The sequence below is a fragment of the Cynocephalus volans genome, chromosome 2 (assembly GCF_027409185.1).
Source record: "Cynocephalus volans isolate mCynVol1 chromosome 2, mCynVol1.pri, whole genome shotgun sequence".
NCBI classification, from domain to species: Eukaryota; Metazoa; Chordata; class Mammalia; order Dermoptera; family Cynocephalidae; genus Cynocephalus; species Cynocephalus volans.
In genome coordinates this window covers 38,362,094-38,384,405 of record NC_084461.1, presented here as the reverse complement: position 1 = coordinate 38,384,405, position 22,312 = coordinate 38,362,094, and the positions used below count along the sequence as shown (strand labels likewise).

At 40.0% G+C, this 22,312-nt stretch overlaps 1 protein-coding gene across 1 annotated transcript in view; it reads right to left on the bottom strand.

The window, feature by feature from the left end:
• The window catches only part of GHR (growth hormone receptor), a 285,938-nt gene extending 268,749 nt beyond the window's left edge, over window positions 1-17,189 (bottom strand). The window contains exons 1-2 of the mRNA XM_063087552.1: window positions 17,010-17,189; window positions 16,673-16,910 (exon numbers count right to left, since the gene is read on the bottom strand). Coding sequence (XP_062943622.1) covers window positions 16,673-16,910; window positions 17,010-17,189 — 418 coding nt within the window. The remainder of the gene's footprint in view (window positions 1-16,672; window positions 16,911-17,009) is intronic.
• Between the last annotated feature and the right edge of the window lie 5,123 nt (window positions 17,190-22,312).

The window sequence follows — 22,312 nt, the reverse complement described above, 5'->3', positions numbered from 1 at the left end:
GTAGTGAGAAACTGGTAAAAGGCCCAAAAAAAAATGATTACATTGTGTAATGTTGACTATACTAATTATCCTGATTTGAGCATCACACATTGCACACAGGTACTGATAATCAACATGGTACCCCACAGATATATACAATTAATTATGTTTCAACTATGTGTGTGTGTGTGTGTGTGTGTGTGTGTGTGTGTGTGTGTGTGTGTGTGTGTGTACACTATCAACTCCAGTTCAGTACAAAAAGTCATTTTGAGAACTCAGGGTACAAGCTGCATGGAAGAAAAAACATTGAAATAGAAGGACTAGGAGAGTTTGGTCTGTGTTCTCCAACTTTGGCAAGGAAAACCAGCATTTCTACTTTATAGTTGTTCTGAAAACTAAACAAGAACTAGCCATATCCACTTTATGAATGAATTCCTTAACTCAAATAACTTTGTAAGTATATTAGAAAAAAATCACTTTCACATATTTTTTTAAAAGGCAAATCAACAAGTATCTTCAGAACTTAAAATGCTCCAAATTCAGTAACCTACACATGTACCCAAACCAACACTACTATGTTTCCCTCCATTTTTCAGAGTCTATCTTTAGATAAGCTTACAGTAGTATATCCCAAAGTCTACAAATTCCTGGGCTTAAGCTCTAAAGATATTAATCAAAGTTCAAGTCATTTATTAAACTGCAAGTGGTCATAAAGCAAAGTTAATGCAATTTGTCAGGCAGAGCAAACCAAGAATTACTTGACCTATGAGCTTTGAGGACCCCTTTGAGAAGCGGAATAAAATCACTAGGGAAGAGGTTAAAATTCAACTTCGCTTTATATCCCTCTTTAAATCATGGAAAGTGCAAGCATGCTCCTGACAATTTAAGATTATGAGTGATAACTTACCAAACAGAATACTTCCTGAGTTTTCCCACAGGATTTTTTTAGAAGTTCAAAATGCTATCTTCAGTAATGTGACTATTATTAATATCATTCCTTTTGAAACCATGAATTTTTAAAACAGTTGTCCTTTGACTTACAAAATCCCAAATCCTACAGAAGTCATTATAACTATTATGCTAAATGGACATTAATATTTTATTATTTAAATGCTTAAATGTGGCAGCAATTTTTTTTTTCTGGAAAGCTTCTCTTTGCTGTATCAATGTTTTAAAATTTAAGATTTAGTGAAATTAAGATAATTTCTTTTTTTAAAAGTGACCAAGGCAGTCTTAGGCTGCATTAGTTATCTATTACTGCATAACAAATTAGCCCCAAACTTAGCAGTTAAAAATAACAGAAAATGTATTATCTTACATTCTAGGGGCAGGGCCTAGAAGCAGCTTAGCTGGGTGGTTGTGGCTCATGGTCTTTGCTGAGGCTACGGTCAAGCTGTTGGTGGGGTCTGCAGTCACTGCAAGGTTTTACTGGAGCTGAAGGCTCCACCTATAAGCTTATTCTCAAGGTGGCTGTTGTCAAGAGGTTTCAGTTTCACACTGGCTACTGAACTAAGCTGCTGAAACTTCTTCAGTTCCTTTCCATGTGGGCCTCTCCATAGGGTAGCTCAAAACACAGCAGCTGGTTTCCCCCAGAGTGAATGATTCAATAGGTGTAAGAGACAGAGCAACCAGGACAGAAGCCACATTGCCTTTAAATGACCTAGTCCCCAAAGTTGCACATCTTCATTTCCACATTACTCCGTTTATTAGAAATAATCACACAGGTTCAGTCTACACTCAGGGGGAGGAGAATTAAACTCTACTTCTTGAAGGCAGAGATATCAAAGAACCACCACATAGGCAGTAGTTAGAAGCATGGGAGTTAGATGCATTTAGAATTAGGAAGATCTGGATTTGAACCTTGCCTGTGTTACTTACCAGCTGTGGGGACTTGCACAAATTATTTAACCTCCCTACACCATAATTTTACCACATATATAATTAGGTGGATCACGGGTTTTGTGTGGGATTAAATAATACGATATGCAAAAAAGGACTTGGTATAGCTCCTGACCATAGTAAGCTCTTCATTAATGCTGCCTACACAGAGTAATTGGTCAAGCAAATTACTGACCCCTAGTTGGGAATATGAGGGTACTTCAAAAAGTTCATGGAAAATAGAATTAAAAGATAATATAAATCTTTCCATGAACTTTTTGAAATATCCTCCTATAAGGTCCTTTGCCTTATAAGAATTTACAATCTAGCAGTAAGTCTGAATTTAGACAGAAAAGCTCATGTCATTTTTCCTCTAAAAATCAGAGGAATTCCTAAAGAGAGGCAGTCAGAAAAGCAGTCATACAACATAAGGAAATAAATAGTAGGCTTAAACATTTATGTTTGTTTGTTTTAAAGAAGGAAGGATGCTTCTTCAACTTTTATTTTTTCGGAAGCACTGTGTGTAAAACAGATAAAAATACAGTGCTTTGCAAGGCTGTAAACATATAGGACAGACTGCCTGGCTCTGTCCTCTGGACATCCCACGGCCCCTCTGGGGGCTTAGTGGAGCACAGGTTACAAATCTGCATTCACAGATTGTGCCTGTCATTACATATACAAAGGGTCAAAGGTCATGGTTTAAAATTATTAAAGTCAACTTAATGTAGCCATATGTAAAGAAAATTATTTTTTATATATGGTCTGAAAGGTAATGATTTTTTTCCTTTAAAAGTGTACAATGCTCTAAATGATAGACTCTAAAGGGATCATCTCTCCGTCAATTCCTGCTTATTCCTTCTAAGAAAAAAGGCCCATTTTTACATGATTGTCCCTTTGTATCTTCTTAGAAATTAGATTTCATTCGGAGCCAATAATTTGTGTTCTATATAGATTGTGCTATTAGGTACTAACTCCAGGCTTCCAACAACTTGCAATCAAAGCAAAAATAAACAAAAAACCTTAAAGCCCATTCTTTTCCGAATTTAGAATTAGAGGTTGGAAGAATTTCAGCATTGGTTAGTCTAGATTTCATGTTGTTTATCTTTCCAGAGTCAAAGCTCAGTTTACAAGAATTTCTACTTCTGAACTTCATATGCAGAGTTCCAAGGCAATCAAAGGTAATTTTCAGTTGGGCCACTGCAAATATAATGATTAGTCAAAGCTTTCATTGAATATTCCACACGCTTCATGTAACACTCAAAAAAACCCCAGTGACTCTGGAAAGACTGAGAAATAGAGGCCAACTGTCCAAATTTAGACACATTATAAAATAATAAGATACGTACATCAATGTCCTGCTCTTCGGAGATGCTTGCTTCCATACCTATAATTAGCCCTGTACGAAAACTTTATTATTGGAGTATGGGTGACTTTCTGAAGAGCTTTGTGGTCAATTTATGTGGATACCTACCTATTAAAAAGATAAAAGGTTTTATAAATATTAGGTAAACTTTGAAAATAATCTGCAAATTCAAGGCTGACACTTAATCCAGCTCACTAAGAAATACACCTTGCATCCAGGTGTTGTGACAGTTTGATAATACAGAATTTTCCAATATGTACTGCATCCCTAGCAAAAAGGCACCAAGGATAGGGGTTAGGCAAATGGAGAAGAGTGGGTGTAATTGAGTATAGTATTAAGAGTATAGGTTCTGAAGCAGAAAAACATGTTTTAATCTCAGATTTGTTACTAGCTGTGAAGTCACTTCTGAGCAAGTAATTTAACTTCTCTTTTTTTTTTCAGTGAACAGTAATCTAAGACCTTTCTAGGAAGAATTTTTTTTTAACTTCCCTAAGTCTCATTCCCTCAGCTAAATTACTCAAGGCTGTGTGCCTCACAGTTCACAGGAGTAAGTGTGATACACACATACAGTGCTAGACACATTGTAAGGACTTAGTTTTTGTATGATTTAGCAGGTCCTGCTTCACATGTGATGTTCAGGGCACATGTTCAAAATCGAACTTCTTCTATGTTATTCCACTGTTATAAGTACTTAGCTTACTGATGGGGGTTCACCTACACCCATGCTTACTGAATAAACTTTTGTTCTTGTTGTTGTTTTGATATATTTGATTAGTTTTGAGAACATATTCTGTGTCCAACATGATATTAGAGTCAAGTCACTGTATTTTCCCTATAGAACTTACTATCTATTTGCAAAGACCAGTTAGTTTAACACATGGGAGGGCCCAAAGAAAAGAGACTATGGATTATATTTAAAAACTGTTAAATTAAATGCAATGTGGTATTCTGGATTGAATCCTGGAACAGAAAAAAAGACATTGGCGGAAACACTGGAGAAAACTGATTAAGGTCTAGAGTTTAGTTAATAATATTATACTAACGTTGGTTTTTTAGTTCTGAAAAATATCCCATGATTATGGATGTTAACATTAGGGGAAACTATGTGAGGGATATACAGAAACTCAGGACAATCCTTGCAACTTTTCCGTAAGTCTGAAATTTAGTCCCAAATGCAAAACTTATTCTAAAAAATCATATTGTATTATCCAATTCAAGTTACCTGTCCCTTCCCAACCATAGCCCCATCACCCCTGCTACTTCACACTGCCTAATTTCCAATCACAAACACCTGCATTTTTTTCCCGAAAGTTCTCTCTAGCACCTGAAGACTGCTTTGCCCTGCCTAGCATTAGTACCCAGGAATTAACGACTGATGGGAGTTGGTACATAAACCTTGGGTGAGATGACCCTGAGATGTGTGCTTTGTCCAGGCTCCCCCTGTCCCCTTTGGGAAGTCTCTCCAGAAAAATTAAACTCCAGTTGCCAACAACTTCGACTTGCTCCACAATTTACCCTTTATTGGCTCCTTTCCCTTCCTTACTTCACTTTCTCAAATAAACTCCTTTTACCTGAATCCTTGTCACATAGTCTGCTTTTTGGGGAAATCCAAATCAAGACATTGCTACTATCACAATACTTGCTAATGGAGTGAAATGGCTACTGAATATATCAATTCAAGGTCATGTACAGGGAGATATTCTAGCTGCCCTGGATTATCTTTGGTCCCTAAAAAGAACTCTTCACTCCATACCACGAGGAAACCTCACCAAATTATTAATAAATTAGGAATGGATACACGAAAGCCACATATTTTTGGATATGTGGAAGGGGAAAAAAATGTTTGGAAGAATGCTAACAAAAATACCCCATTAACTATTAAAATGTATTCATTCATTTATTCAACTAAAACTTACTAAGCATTTTCTACAGGATATAAAGTGAACAAGATTGAAAAGATCTCTACATTTTTGTTGTGGAGATGGACAAAAACAGAAAACAACGTACTAAACAAAGTAACATTAGATATTGATAAGTGTTGCCAAGAAAATAAAATAGGATCATATGATAGCATGACCTGGTTGGGTGAAGCTTACTCTAGTCAGGGGTCAGAGGTCAGAGAAATCCTTGCTGAGAAAATGACATTTGATCTGGGGCCTTAATGACCAGAAGAAGCCAGTCTTATGAAGATCTATACATAATGATTTTACTTTGTTGGAATTCCCCCTCCACTGTAGCATGCATACTTTTTTGTGGGCAAAGGCAAGGTTAGGCCTGAAGAATACAATGTCCTCTCATAAAGTATTATGTATATACCCATACTGCATAGATCATGTGGTTATTTAAAAATACCAGGCTTGTTAGATAAGCTTACTAAAGCATTTACATTTACAAATGAAAAGACAAGACGTCTGGGAATTTGCTTTAAAAGACTCATGGGCAGAGTGGAACAAGGAATCAGGATTAGCAAAATACTGATGACTGTTGAAGCTGAGTAATAGGTACCTGAAGACTCAAAATACTCTCCACTTTGTGTATGTGCAAAATTTCCCATAATCAAATGTTTTTAAAGTTAAACATATATCTAGAAAATTCTAGAAAACTAAATATATAGAGAGAGAATTCTCAAGGTTATAGGAATTCTACCTCACCAAATTTTCATCAGCAAATTAGGTGTTCAAACAGGAATGGTAGCCTGTGGAATCATGAAGGTGTAAGGAACAATTTAAGACTGAAATGAGCAAAGGAGATTACTGGACATCCTTTCAATGGAATGCTGAGCCCTCCTAGGATTAGCTGATCTTATAGGGAGTCTGAGTCTCTGTTTTTTGACTAGGCTATTTTACAGCCCTAAAGAGTCAGAAGTGAACTTTTACAAATGAGACATGAAAATAAATTTTGTCCATACAAATGCAAATCATTTGTGTCCAGTGGAATGTAATTGTTTATTTCCCTATGGATAGACCAGTTCTTGTAAATTCATTTCAACATTTGTTTACTGTTCTTTGCCTTCTTCTTTGAAATGGTTATAAAATCTTTTCAGGTTCCCTCATTAATTAATATCTGTCTTATTTCACATCTTTTCATTTTATATCTGTAGGAGAGTCATGATTTTACCTTTATAGAGAATTACCTTTTAACAAAAATAAGCAATTTTAAAGTATTCCAATAATGAAAAAATATGATTTATGTGTCAATGTCTGTACATTTCTTCAAAACCAAGGACTAAAACACTGTTAGACTTCTGTGTACACTCTTTCAGGTTTTCATATCTTACAGCAGATCATCACAGGCTATTCTTTACCCAGAAAAGTCTTTATCACAACCCCAACCACTCCACGGGCCCTCTTCTGATTATCCATTAATTTGCCAAAAGTATCACCTTGCCTAAGAAAGATCTCCCATCACTAGCACATAGTTATCTCTGAGAAATATCTATTTCCAGGAATGGCTTTTAGAATTGATTTTAAAAATCCAACTTTCATAAGCCATCAAACATCTGGATATATCTTCCATTTTTGCTATATAGCAATAATCTAGGTACATTGACAGAGATGCCACAAGAAACTAATCTCTGGCCAGCAGTACTTCTGAAGGAGTGAAATTTTAATAGTTCAAACAAAATAAACACTTCAGGGACTCATTAAATCTCTAATTTCGCTGACTGGGGAAAGAAGGAGAAAAAGAAAAACCAGCAATTGATATCAAGTGGGTCTTTTATGGTTGAAGATTTTAAGTCTTCACTCTCAGAGCCTCTCAAAAGGGTCTTGGCAGGGAATTATCTCTCTCTGCAATGTCCAATATGTGCCAGGCACTGTTTCCACTCATTTAAACTACAATAGCCTCATGAAGTAAGAATCACAACCCCCATTTGCAGATAAAGCTCAGAGAGTTTAAATAAATTGCCGAGAGTCATAAAGATGCTAAATAAAGATAGACGGAGCAGGATTCAAATCTGCATGACAGATTTGTGTGACTTCAAAGCCTCCTCTGTGCCCTTTCAGAATGCCAACCTACCTGTAGGCTTTCACAGTGGTTGACACCGCAACAAGCATCTGCCAATCCTAATTCACAGGCAAATCTGTGTGTGTTTCCCTGTGGAAAGAACTGCTGGTCGTGTCAGTTGTCTCAATTCACAATCCACCCACTCAGACACTTAACACTGTTAACTGTCACCTTCCCTAATGAATGAATGAGATAAACAACAAGCTATTGCATGGCTACATTCCATGTTAATAGGAGGGATTGCGATGTAGTAGAAATAGCCCTTGAAAGGAAGCTAAAATAACTGAGTTATTAATCTGTCACTGCCACTGAAGTGAAGTTTAATCCGAGAAGGAAGTCTTGTCAGTTCTTAAAGACACCTATTTCCTCACCTATAAATAAAGTGAGGATGTTGGACTCAGAAGTTTTCAGTAGGGGTCTACTGTCATTCGGGGAGGAATAATTCTTCTGTGCATAGGACTGCCTCTGGCCTAACAGAAATTTAGCATTCCTGACTCCAAGCATTAAAAGCTTATAAATCTTTACAGTCTTTGTAACAACCATATTTCCAAATGCCTACACACTACCTACCAGAGAGGCAGTGCCTTGGATGAGAATCACTGGTGGATGATCTCAAGTACTGTGAGGCCCTATGGCTCTGCTGGGCCAGGACTGTCAGTATCAGCATGTGGCTGGCAAATGGGAGTGAAGGAGGGAATCTAGGCCAACTTTAAAATCGTAAGATCCATTCAAGATCATATTCTTGAAATGAAGGTATACCGTTGGCATCGTTAATGAGCCTCTTGTACTACTGTTAAAAGAGAAAGGTTTTAAATTGAATTTGCATAATGTTCAGAAAACAGAAATATGCAGAAAAACCCTGTAGCAGCCACCATCCTCCAGAAATCACTTGGCTCAGGATGGCCCCATATGCAGCACCCATAATCAGCAATGAGAAGAGCTTCCAATGAATAACAAACCCATGGCCTGGTAGGCCCTGCTGCTCCCTGTTACCAATAACGCCAGTGAGCTCCAGATATGCCTCCTGGTTCTCAGTTCCCAAACTCCTCCTGTGAAATATCTCCAGCTTTTTCTAACTATCAAAAAAATTTACTATATTTTTAAGGTCTGGCTCAGGAGCCACATTGCCCATTAAGACCAATCCCCAAATCCTTCAACCCAAACAGATCTCCCTTCTTTCTAAATAAATGTAGCATTTATAGTCTGTAACAGGACTTTTCATTGAATTGTATAGTCATCAACTGTTTCATAATCGCACCACATACATTAATAGTGCTGCCTTCCTAGTGTGAATGCTAGTTCCCAAAGTCAAGTGTAATGTCTTACACTACTTTTATGTTCCCCAGTGTCTACCACATTCCTGGGAACACATTAATTGCTCAATAAATACAGTTCTGCCTTTGATACCAAAAATACCACTAGCTTGGCCAAACTTACATCCTGTAGGCTAATAAAAAAAACAGATTTATTCAGCATCTTTTGCCAAGTACTTTTCAAAGTACTTTTCAGATGTTATAATTAATTCTCACATACCCATTATGTGCTAAAAATAAATAAATAAACAAACAAATAAATAAATAATAAATAAATAAATAAAATAAACTTTATAGGAAAAAAGCAAACAGAATTAAAACTTCATGCTCCATGATGAGGAGTATACCAAAACCCGGCACAGTGGATATGTCCCCAAGTCCTACTGTAGCCTAGATAAAAATTCAAAACATTTCTCCACTTGCTTTAAATGTTAAAAGCTTCCAGATGTTTCCAAGGCTCTGAACAGGATCTGCCTTGGAAAGCTAGTCATCAAATCTGGGTGTCATCATTAATCTAAGGAGAATAATACCAAATTTGCATTATGAGATTATTTCCCAATTACCACATGATCCTATTCACATCCCCTTACCCCCAAACTTTCCACATATTTCTTGTCAACACTTCAATTTCTCTGTTTTATTACATACCAAGGCCATTAATAAAATATTTATTGAACATCTATTCCATGACAAGCCAAGCATTGTTTGCCAATGAAATAAGATGCTACACTACTAATGTGAAAAGTCCTTCCTTTTCATTCTTACTCCTCTTTCTTTAAGCTTTCTGACTTGTGAGGTATAAAAGTGATATCTTTTCTTTACATGTCATCACCTTGCCCAGGGATTCTGGCATCTTCTTCTAACCCCCTGGAAAGAGGGGTTGAAGAAGCTCTATCTTCAGGGCTCTTTTCACGATTTATCACTTATATATGCTTTGCCAGACTATTCTTCATTTTGCTTTGCCAAATTCAGGTTTTCTGGGATGAAGATCACATAGTTTGAAGGAGTCTAGAGAAGAATCTGATAGCATGAATTAAGATCATGTGCCATTGTACTGACCAAGAACAAACACTGCTTTCCTAACCAATGGCAATCAAATTTGGAAGTCTGACTGAGGCTTCTTACCAGCCATCATCAAATTCAAGAAGAGCATTTACAGCATCATTTACATATCTTTTGTTACGATGAGCACAAGGAAAGCAACTACCTATGACTGCTTTGTAATGGTCATGCTCTGCTTTTGTTGATACAGCAATTCAAAGGTACAAAAGATAGACATAATGCTTAATATAATAAAGTACATTTTTTAAAACAAAAAAAGAATAAGGATTTTTCTTTGGACCAGTGATTTTATAATATGTCTAATAAAGGAGCAGAGGAATTCCTCTTTTCAGAGTTTCAATAGGCTACTTTAAATGTTTCATTTTATAAAAAACTGAAAAAATAATCAAGGAGTTACTATAGCAAACATCCATCATGTGAGGTTGTCCATCATAGATAAGTACATAAAGTGACCTGTTCAACTTACAAATTCTTTATGTGTTCTAATGCTGATAAGGGCTTTCTCAGGGTATTCTCTACCACTTGTGCTGGATCCTTGTGAAGTGAGCATCTTCCCTGAGATACACATTTTACTAGAAGGCCAGCCAGTTGGAGATAGACTCATCTATGTTTAAACAAATTCTCAATCTAAGAAGTTTAATTCAGTGGAATTATAATGATACCGGTCTAAAAAAATGGGCTGAAATCTAGTCAATAACAAAAGAAATAAGCCCTAATAAAAGCAATAAACACATCTGGAAGTTTTAAGGACTCTGTAGAAGAAGAAATTATCTGTTGATTTTGGAATGAAGTATTTGAAGGTAAGTTTAGATGCTAATTAAAAACACACAGTCCAGCAATTTCTGACAAAATAATTGCCTTTTTATGAAGCATTACTAAGTAAGATTACTGCCTGACCTAAGGCTTCATTTGCATATATTAAAAAGGTAAGGAGGGGCCGAGCCCGTGGCGCACTCGGGAGAGTGCGGCGCTGGGAGCGCAGCATCGCTCCCACCGCGGGTTCGGATCCTATATAGGAATGGCCGGTCCACTCACTGGCTGAGTACCGGTCACGAAAAAGTCAAAAAAAAAAAAAAAAAATAGGTGAGGAGAAGCACTGAAGAAAGAAGTTGAGACTAAACAACAATGACTCCGCCATCTTTCTTTTAAGAATCTGGTACTCATCATTGAATTTTCTTTAGCTCAAAGCAAAAACAACAACAAGAAAAGTAAGTTGTTTCAGAAAGCCTTTCTGTATTAGATTGTGATGAATTGTATTGTCTTAGAATGGAAGCTGAAAGCACAGTCATGATAAATATTTTTATCTGTTTTATTAAATTAATTAAAAATTAATGGTGAGGAAATAAAATAGGTGAACACTTTCTTCATGCTTATATTCAAAATTGTTGTATATTGTTAAACAAGTGATATAAATTATAGCTCAACTGTCCAAAGCATTCCACATTAATCAACTAACTCTTTCCATGGTTGCTGTGTTCACAGCATTCAACAAAAAGTGAAAAAATATAAAATGAATAAAATTTACCTCCTGTTCTTAAGGAACCTACAGCTTGGCAAAGAAAACAGATATGTAAAAAGCAGATCATGAAACTCAAAATGAATGAAATAGGTGTTCACAGAGAAGTTTAAGCAAAGTGCCAAAAAAGCCAAGAGAGGAGAGAAATTCAATAATTAAATGGATTCAAATGACAGCCCTCAGAAGAATCCTAAGGGGTCAACTTGTTTACTCCTCTTTTTTTTTTTTTTAACATGTAAGAAATATGAAGCCCAGGAAGTTTAAAAAGTTTGCAAAAATTGCAAAACCCATTAGAGGAGAGCTTAGAGAGAACAGCTTCCTGACACCTAGTTTACTATTATTTCATATGATGTCATCCTAACTTAGATGTTTCTTAAATCAAAGTAGAACTTTGGTTTGGAAATTGCATGTCCAAATACTTATCAATGGGTCTGCTGTAATTTGGGGGAGTGAGAGGGGTAGAAGGTGGAGAATAATGAAATAAATTTTTAAACTTAAAAAAATGTACTTTATCATTGATTATTTCCTCCCTTTATATAAGAATAGAATAAAGCAAAGAAGCAACTGTATATGAATGGAGATCATAATGCAAGGGGACCACTGCACGTGTGCACACACACTCAAAGAAGGGGATAGCATGGACAACTTCATCTAAGAGCACAAGACTGTCATTATACTATTGTTCTGACTGAAGTTCTGTCCACAAAGTACAGGCTTCCGATAGGCCCAGATGTCAGTTTATGTCACAGGTTAATCTTCTCTCTGTCTCTCTGCCAAGACAAGTGGTCATTTCTTTAATATTCAGACTTGCTGAAAAAGCAACACTGTCATTGTTATCTACCATAAAGGTTTCTTGTAGGAAGATACTGCTATGGCAGATTCTCAGCTGGTAGCAGGGGAAACTCACAATTTAGTTGGGAAGCCCCAGACAGACACATGAAACAGAATTAATCATAGCAGGGAAGTATCTAATGCACAGTACAGGCCATTAATGCTACAGAGCTTGTGTGGAAATTCCTCAGCCCTGGGAGGTAGGCACTACAATTGTCACGGGGAAGAAAAGTGAGTCTCAGAAGAGCTAATGTGCTTGTAGGTGGTGAAGCTCAGATTCAGAGTGGGGGTCAATGGGCCCTAACATGCTTGCCTTTGAGTCATTCCCACCCCCCTGTATAAGTCAGCTTTGCTGCCTTCCTGAAGGTGGCTAGGACTTGGTAAGTCAGGAGACAAGGGCCTTTGTCAGACTCTTGTGCAGATATACAACAGGACATTGGGGCCTCAGTTCATACCGATGCTGAATGTACCTGCTTATGCGGTGTGAGCAATTTAGACTTCCCTGTGGCATTAGCAAGCCATTTCCTTCCTGAGAAAAAGTAGGTTGTTGACTTAGTCATGTCCTGTATGTACATCTTAAATCCCAGTTGCCTGAGGAACCATTCCTGTCTGATGTACTTTTACTTCATTTAGGGGCAGATGGCATACTCTCTGGGACCTGGGAAGAACAAACCTTCAGTAAATGCCTGATTGCTAGTACTGACTCATGCTCATGAAAGCAGACACAATGAAGTCTATGAAAAGACTACATCATAATTCCAACATGTCTATTATATGAAACTTTAGCTTGCTTATCTTCGGAACATTCTACATCTAATATTTTTTGGTTGATATTCCTTGATAGAGAGCCATCTGCATTGTATATAGAATTTTATTTACCTGCACAGTATTATACTTTTCACAGCTTCATAGTAAATTCAGGCATGAAAAAATGTTTTGAAGCTATTATCATAATGCTTTGACTATGGATGATTAATAATATGAAAAGAACAAGTTGTAATCTTGAATACAGGTTTGAAATTAGTCAACAATATAATGAGATGGCAAAGAAAGCTCATGAGTATTAAGCTGTCTTAATGGATATAGAATGTTCAGAACTAAGAAGTGCAAATCTGTGTTTTACAGAACGTACATTAGCAGGAATGGAGAGTAAGTGAAATCCAGGGCATATTGTTCAGGCTAGAGAAGGGTGGGAATGTCACAGTAGCTGAGGAACAACTGCAAGAATAGGCAAGAGAGAATTATGGAAGAAGGTGCATAATGTTTGTTTTCAAATAGTAGTGCTCGAAGGGAAGAGAGATTAGATTCATTAAGTGTATCTCCAACAACCGAGTGGCAGGCAAACGGGTGGAAGAAAATGTTGATTCAGTACAGAGCAGAAATTTCTATAAATGAATCCTTCTTAGAATGGACTGGCCATTAAGCAAGCGAGATTCCCAACTGATTATTGCCAAAAAGAGATGGACTAACCCATTTTCACGGATATTGAAGTGGAGTTTCATGTACTAGATAGTTACTTCTAAAGTTGGTTATCATCCTAAGCAACCATTTTATTGGGCATGTTATTTACATTATATCTGTTCCAGGTTGAAAAAATCACTTTCCATAAAGACATCCTATACTATCTTGTTTACACAATTGGCTGAGGAATGACTCCAGTCTTACCAAACTTTGATTTTTATCAATTCAAGATTCCAAAGGTGATTAGGTGATCTGAATACTCATATTATTTAAAGCATAACCATGGAAATAATAGGGGTTTTTTGGTTAAGAAGAAAAAGCATTGGTTTGTATGGACACATGTGAATACACTAAGAAATAGAAGTTATTTTCCTTATTGACATATTTTGAAAAATTTGTTCTTTAAAAGCAAACCAAATCCCCATGATTGTAGAATTTGCCAGTGGAATGATCAAAGAAGCTTAATTTTCAGGTTAACAGATTTAAAAAACATAACCCACGCCTTTTTTTTCTAAGCTAAACAATTTGCCATCCCACATTCTCACTGTATCACTCAGATTTATCTTTACATTAACAATGCTTACCAGCAGATAGCCAAAAAGGCTTGCCAAGTTGGACCAACTTCAAGATTTGTTTCCACGCTGGGATGCTTCATGAGCTTGGCAGAAGCAGGCTGCAACTGTGGCTCCATTTATTACATTATGCTATAAACATTATGTCCTGAGCTAATGAGATACTCAACATGACAATCCCATAGGTTACCAAGCACCATAAACATCTGTTAACACAGGCGCCAGAGATAGCATAGAGAAGGCCTCTAGTATCCATTTTAAAGTGGTTTATGATGAGGAGTCTGCTGTTTAAAAACTAATAATCAAAAACACAGCCCCAAACTTTGGCTGGGACAAATATTTGCCAGGCAAAGTTATACTTGGCTTGAAAAAAAAAATCCACTCATGTCGTCATTTGTCATTGCATTTATAGACTTTCATTTCACACCTTTGCCTATTAAGTGTTAGCTCGCCATGGCATTCAGGAGACCAAAAGTATAATTTCACTGTGATAAATTTATTCAAAAAAAAAACAAGCTGAATGTTGATTCACCAACTTTCCTTAGACTCATGTGAAACAAAAAGTTTTTAAGGGCAAAAGAAAGAGATGAGGGATGAGACAAGCTTTTAAAGCTAAAAATGATGTTTTCCAAGGGTCTGTAAACTAAAAAATATCCTTTTAGTTCCATCCAAAGATTCATCTGAAGGGAAATTGTAAATAACTGGAAACTCCTTGAAATCTAAACTGGGAACACCAACCTCTGCTTTTCTCTAAAGAAAACAGAACTCCCAATCACAGAATAAATTGAAACAATAGCTCTGTCTGCCAAATCATTTTATTTTCTTTCTAACCAGCGTTTTAATTTCTGGAAGTATTTCAATAGTTGTCACCTCCAAGATATAAGGGCACCCCAGAAAAAAAGGACTTTCAGGGGGATCCAGGTGGAAACCAGGCTGGAATGTCAGTTGCTTAGGGAACAGAGTCTGGGCTGCCACAACATCCAAGGTCTGTGAGAAAAGGCTAGTGTTTTCTCAGGCACACACGCCCGGGAGTCTAAAGGTAAACACCCCTGAGACCACCCAGTACCTGGACTGTGGACAGCACTACCCTGGGAATCTCAGATTCACAGCTCCAACCTGTCCCTGTCTCTTGGGTTCCATACCCACACATATCCTAGAACCCTCAAACGTCTCATGCAGTTCTCCTGAGAGTCCATTTCCCACCCTCAGCCCATGGAAGGCAAAGGCTTTAGTTATTTTAATGCTCATGGTACTTAATCCTATGCAGTAACTCCGGTGACTTCCCACTGTCTGGCCTCCCGTTACCTTTCCCTGTCCCTTCCAAGGTCTCGTGGCGGCACAAACAGGCAGGCGGCACCTCTATGGCCTCCTCCTCCCCCGCTGCACACCCTACTGGCTCAGGCACCGACACGCCTCCCCAGGCGCACACACGAGCGCGCACACACCCCGCGCACACGTACACCCATTCAGCACACACACTCCGCGCCAGACAACAAAACCCCACAGTCAGGTCCCAGCAGGCGTCCCCTTCGGGCTATATATAAAACACCAGCCCCGAAATAGACTTCCACCATGCACTTGCAAGTGAGCGACCCTGCCCCGCACCCTCTGCGCGCCGCCAGCGCCCTCTCCCCAGACACGCAGCTACCCCACTCACTCGCAGCCCTCATGCCTCGGGCAGTGCTGTCAAAACTTTGAGCTTGGTTGATTTCATAACCACGAGTGTGTCAAGCGCTGAGGGAGCTCTGCTCACCACAATTTCCACCCACCCCAGTTCATGGAGGTTGGTGACCGTGACTCTACTGACCCCAGCCCCGAGGGTGCCAATGTGACGCTGCAGCCCGCACAAACGCGCAAAAGGCCGCGTGCTTGGCAGAAGAGCGCGCCCAGTCGACGCGCACAGCCCGACCTCCCCAGTCCCTCCGGTCGCGCCACCGGGGACCTCTCCCCGTGCAGAAGCGGCAGCCTCAGCAGTTCCTGCCCCAGCCCGGCGGATGATGTCAAACAGAAACACACTCGCAAAAGTTTTACTACTTTAGCAAAACTGTCTTCGGTGGAAACCCCTCCATGAACTGCACACAAGGACCAGAGCAGGCGCCAGCGTGGGATGCCCCCAACTCCCTGCCGCCCCTCACCAACTTCCAGACACACACACACACACACACACACACACACACACACACACACACACACACACACACACACACACACACACACACACACACACACTCTCTCTCTCTCTCTCTCTCTCTCTCTCTCTCACTCACTCACACCCCACCACCAACTTCCAGCCCCCAACTCCCTGCCGCCCCTCACCAACTTCCAGACACACACACACACACACACACACACACACACACACACACACACACACTCTCTCTCTCTCTCTCTCTCTCTCTCTCTCTCTCTCTCTCTCTCTCTCACTCACTCACTCACACCCCACCACCAACTTCCAGCCACACACGTCCATAGCGTGGATCAAGTTACAACAACCCAACAGCACAAAACAACTTCGCGAGCGGGAGGGGAGCACAGCCAACCCCAAGTCATCCGGGGGAAAAAAAAAATCTGTGTAAATACATAAGACAGATCCCCATGTTCATAAACAACTGGCGTCCCACGGTCGACTCTCAGGTCCCCTGGCACAAAAGAGGGAAAATAAAAGCCCGACTCCAGGGCCCCCCTCCAGTACCTCCAAGTCTCGCCTCCGGAAAGAGAGCCCGGGTTCGGGTCCGCGCTGGGGCCGATGGCGCGGCGGCCTTCGGCCTGCGTGGCCCCAGCCCGGGGTCCCCGCCGCCTCCCGGGCTCAGCAGCAGCAGCCGCCGCCGCCGCCACCGCAGCTGCAGCAGCCTCCGCGGCCGCCGCCGCGGCCGCCGCTCCCTAGACCGCCTCCTCTTCCCATGGCTGCGCCCTGCTTGGCAGCTCGCGGGCTGTCAGGCTTGGGGAGGAGGGAGGGGGCGGGGTGAAACGGGAAGGGAAGATGGGAGGGGAGGGGTGGGAAAAGGCGGTCTCCGTTCACCGAGGGTCACGCCGGGTCCGGCCGGCCGCCCCCCGGATCCGGGCTGCCGAAGCCGGAGGAAGAGGGAGTTGAGGGCGGCCGGTTCGAGACCCGCTGCGGAGAGGCCGAGCGCCACCCGGGCCACGCATTCCGAGGAGCGGGGATGAAGCCTTCCCGGCGAGGACTTGGAGTTGGTGCGTGTCACTCTCATCTGGGCTGCGCGGCTCCTCCTAGAGGAAAATATTGGTAGTTACAGGACACTTCCTTCCTCTCCGCCCGCCTCTGTTCCCAAAAGGAAGGCAGGATCCAGAAGAGCTTAAGTGCAGTCAACAAATTCAAAGGAACGTCTACAGAAAAGTTAGCTATCTGCAGGAATGAGAGGAAAAATGAACAAGATAGCTTGGAAAGCCTGATGAGCCAACCAAACATTGCCTACCTGCAACGAATTTCCAAACTCCTGCTCACTGGGGCAAGGTGAAAAGACAGTTGAAACTAGGACTAACCTTACTTTTTAGAAGTTAGAAAACTGAAACAGAAAGATTAATTTACCAAGCACACATGCCATGTTAGCAGAGAGGTATGTCTAGAAGTCAGAGACAGAGCTGCAGGAAGAGCAGACACAGGCCCCAGACCAAGACTTGTCCTTCTGTGTGACCTGAAGAGAGGGTTTTAACTGCCTTGCACTGGACATAGTTCACCTATCAAATACCAGCCCTGCCTGTCTCATCCCACTTTTGGGAAAATAAAGCGAAACAAGAAGTTGTCAAAGTTCTTCAGAAAGCTGAAGTTGTGCATAAATATGTCATTTTTGTAAAGCATCAAACGCCCAGTCACCACGTGCTTTTCTAAGCAGAGTACAAAAGCCCAGCTCCAGGTTGTGTCAGATCTGTAGGAGCCTCCAGTCATGGAATCTTTCTGCTATTTACTTTTTACTGACAGCCAGTTGTAAAGTCACTTATATGCTTCTAACAGCTCAGCTTCACTAAAAGACTTTTTTTTTTTTTTTTTTTTTTTTTAACAGCTCCCAGACACAAGGCCACAAGGCCAAGTTTCTAGCCAGAGGGAAATGTTTAAGCAACTTAAAAGAACCAAGCTTCTTATCATTAGAATAGAAGACCAATAGGGCGTTTAAGTAGTACATGGGGCCAAGACTTGGGAAGGAACACAGGACCAAAGACTTTGGGGCAGGAGATGTCACATAAGACACCCTTGTTTTCAAAGGAATCAAATAAGTGGAGACTCTATTCCTTAGAGGCCTGTCAGGGGATTAGCTGTGGCTCAAGAGCCCAACTGTTCCAGCAAAGACACCCAGAATGAATGAAGGAGGAAAGATTCTGGAAGAGATATGTTTCATCACTGTCCCACCTGGAGTAGGGGTGGAATGCATATTTATCTCGAAGTGGTTCTGTTCTATCCCATCTGAATAATAGGTGGCTTTCTTTTCCTAAGATTCTCCCCCAACCCCTTTATTTCTGAGGTTGCACGCTTTGCTGGAACAGTAGGGGTGCTTCCCGGCGTGTGGAGCTTTTAAAAAGGGGAATTGCTCACACAGAGAAACTTGGGAAAATAAAAGATTAGGGCACAGACAGGCAAAACTTCTGGGTGGTCCTTACATGCCAAGCTAGCTGAAAGGGCAGTACTGGCAGGAGTGAGACCAGGCAGTCCTCAAATGCTGACTCCACTCCTGTCTGAGATGACCTTTCAAGCTGGCTTTTCAGATTCTGGCAGCACCAGCCTCTCTCTTTATATCTCTCTGTGCCTTCTCATCCTTTGCCCTTCTCCCCTCCTCGAGCCCAGAAAAACTTCATCTAGTCTAGGTGCCAGATGGACTCATGAAAGATTTTCTAAGTTCTGTTGTTTATGCTCTGAGATGATTTCAGGGCCATGCTTAGAAAAGCAGAAGTGATTTCTTTTTTCTCTGGTTTCAGCTGTAGCCTCCATTCTGTTCTGGCTGCTGCTCTGTCTTTGATAGGAAGGTCAGCATGCACAGAAAGCATAGGAAAAGACACACTGCTTAATACAAAATATTATGGAACAAGATATAAACTTGTAGCTCACTTGAAGAGCTGCAAGAGTCTTTATTTTTAAACTCCATGAATAACAGTCTCTCATATATGACCATGTGTAGGTCAATAGCATGTACCTCTTCATATTTTCCAAATTATCATGTATTGAGTTGACTAATATATTACAGGTTAAGGCATGCCAGAGCACATTTACCTTATGAAAAGTGAAAATGCATTTACTCATGCCTTCTATTCTGCCTGGAATATCCTACTTGGTCCACCCAGAGAAATCTTCCCTAATCTTCAAATTTCAGCTCAGTTGTTTACTTCCTCTCTAAAGCTTTCACTGACTCTTCCCAAAGGTGAAATTAATTAACTAATTTTCCCTGTATCTGCACTTTTATAGGCCCTTATACCTACTTTTATTAAATATTGCAGTTTTTGTTGATGTATTTGCTTTCTCCATTAATCATGAGATCCCTGAGGCAGAAACTATATATTCTCAATATTTGTACCCGCAATGTCTAGGTCAGTGCTCAGCAAACTGTAGGGTGTCCAATAAATATTTAACCAAGTTGAATGAAAATTTATATCTCCCAAATTTATATCTTAAACCCAGATCTCTCCACAGAGTTTCAGACTGCCAGCTGGGCATCTTCCACTTGGATGTCTAATACACCTCTCAAACCCAACATGTCCACATCTGAACTCTGGTTCTTTCTTCTCAAACTTGCTCCAATCACTGTTAGTGACATCTCCATCTCAGTAGATGGCAACTACTTCCTGGCAGTTACTCAGTCCGCAAGCCTTTGAAGTCATCCTTGCTGCTTCTCTATCTCTCACGTTCCATGTTCAGAATCTGTTCACTTCTTGGAGGGACTAAGAAGTGCCTGGTCTGAAACAGCAGACTCTCTCACCCGGATTACTTCAATAGTCTCCCAATTCAACTGGTCTCCCTGCTTCAACAACCCCCATCCCTGACATCCTGCACCAACCAAAGTCTAGTCTAAGCTCAGCTGGCAAAGGAATTCTCTTTTTAAACTAAGTCATATTATGGCTTATCATTAGAATAGAAGACCCTCTCCTCAAAACTCTCTAGTAGTTTTCCATTTAAATTGGAGTGAAATTCGAAATGGCCCATGAGAACTTCCAAGAGCTGTGTACCTCTGCCCTCCACCTTGTCTCCTGTTACTCTCCCATCACTCAATTGCCCATTCTGCTCCAGGCACATTGGGCTCTTTGCTGTTTCTTAGGCAGGCTAGGTACACTCCTAACGTAGAGCCTTTGCACTGGCTCTTCCCTCTGCCTTCAGTACTCTTCCCCAGATATCCATGTGCTTCCTCCCATACTTCCGTTAAGTCTTTTCTCAGATATTACCTTGTCAACGAGTCCTGTCTTGACCCACTTATTCTACCTTGTTATGGCCTACCATTACCTACCCTGTTATGCATCCCCACTATAGCTTGGCTAAAAATGTAAATTGTATGTTAAAGACACTAAAAATGATTATAACATAATTCATATTATATATATTAAAGTGCAGATATCTTGGTCAGATCATTATCTCCCCAAACCATACAACTCCACAGAACAACCCCCTAAATTTACAGTTATCTGGGATTAGGGCATTGCTTTGGTCATTCTGTTGTACACTAAAGTGCCTAAAGCTTTTTCTTAAAACAAAACAGAGACCAAAACACCTAAAGCTGCATTTTGTAGCTGCTTCATTATATAGCATTTTCAGTTGAAGAACATGGGACTGTTAGTCAGTAGCCTTGGGGACATGTGTGTGTGTTATCTGTGACTTTGAGAAAGCCAGTTATTAATCTCATGATGACTCAATTTTTAGTCTACAGAATGAGGGGGTTGCTATTTGAGATCATTTCCAGCTGTAAAACAAATTATTAGATCAATATTTGTGATGGTTAATATTATGTGTCAACATTGCTACACTACAGTAACCAGATATTTGGTCAAATATTGTTCTAGATGTTTTTGTGCAGGTATTTTAAAGATGAGATTAACATTTAAATCAGTAGACTTTGAATAAAGCAGATTACTTTATATAATGTAGGTGGGCCTCATCCAATCAGTTGAAGGCTTTAAGAGTAAAAATCTAACTTGCCCCAAAGAGGAGGGAATTCTGCCAGCTGACTGCCTTCGTTCTCAAACTCTGCATCAACTCTTCTCTGGGTCTCCAGCCTGCCACTCTACACCGCAATTTCCAGCTTCCTCAATCCCTTGTGCCAATTTCTTAAAATAAATCACTCTCTACATATATATGTATATGTACATCATATATATATACACACACACGTATATATATACACACACGTATATATCTCACTGATTAATACATTGTTTATTGGTAAAATTAAGATTCTAAAACTAAAACGCTTACTTTAAAGAATGTTTTTAAACTACACTGAGTTCTATCCATCATTTTCTTTTATTCATGCAGCAAATGTTGGAGAGCCTGCACTATGACAGACTTTGTTCTGAGAACTTAGGGTGCATCGGGGAACAAAACCTACGTGACATGCCCACGAAGACACTGCCTGATAGGATTTTCATTCAAGTTAAGAGAGACAATGTACTATAAACACAATAAATAAGTAAATTGCTGATGTGCTGATTAAAGAAAACTATAGAATAAGGGGCTCAGCAATGTCAAGTGACAGTTGTAAGAAGGCTGGGAATCCCTTCTTTGCCCAGGACTTAGCATTTGATGGGATTGAGTGTATGATGGTTGTGAACACATTGTAAGAGCTCCTTGACTAGGAGAATCTCCCCGCCCAGCCCACACTGACTGAATTGAGAGAATGACAAGGGAATCATGAAGGGAAGAAAAGAAATTAGGGAAGTATTTACTTTCCCCCCCTATATTGAAAGGTGACAGGGGATTCTTAACCAAGACTTATGAGGAGGTACCAGGGTACCTCCCTGAAGCAGACTAGTCTCCTTGAAGCAGACTAAAGCTTCAAGTCACCATTTATTTCATGAATTTCAAAAAAGAGCTATTTCAATTCCAAACTCATAAAAAACTATTATGAATAATAGGAAAACTGATTGCCTTGACTCTCTTTGGTGGATTCAGATCACCCACAGTAAAGTTCTGGGCCTGGGAGATGAATCATACAGGTCTCAAAAGGGACTCGTGGGTGAATGTTCCCCTTAAATCATTTTAGTGTAGAAATTTTTTTAAAAAAACACTTTTTGAGAGATTTTTCTTTTATTCTCCCATCAAATGCAAAAGTCTGCTTTTAAAAAAAATCTGATATACAATCATCTAGCTTCTGTTTGAATAATTATACTCATGAGTAACCTA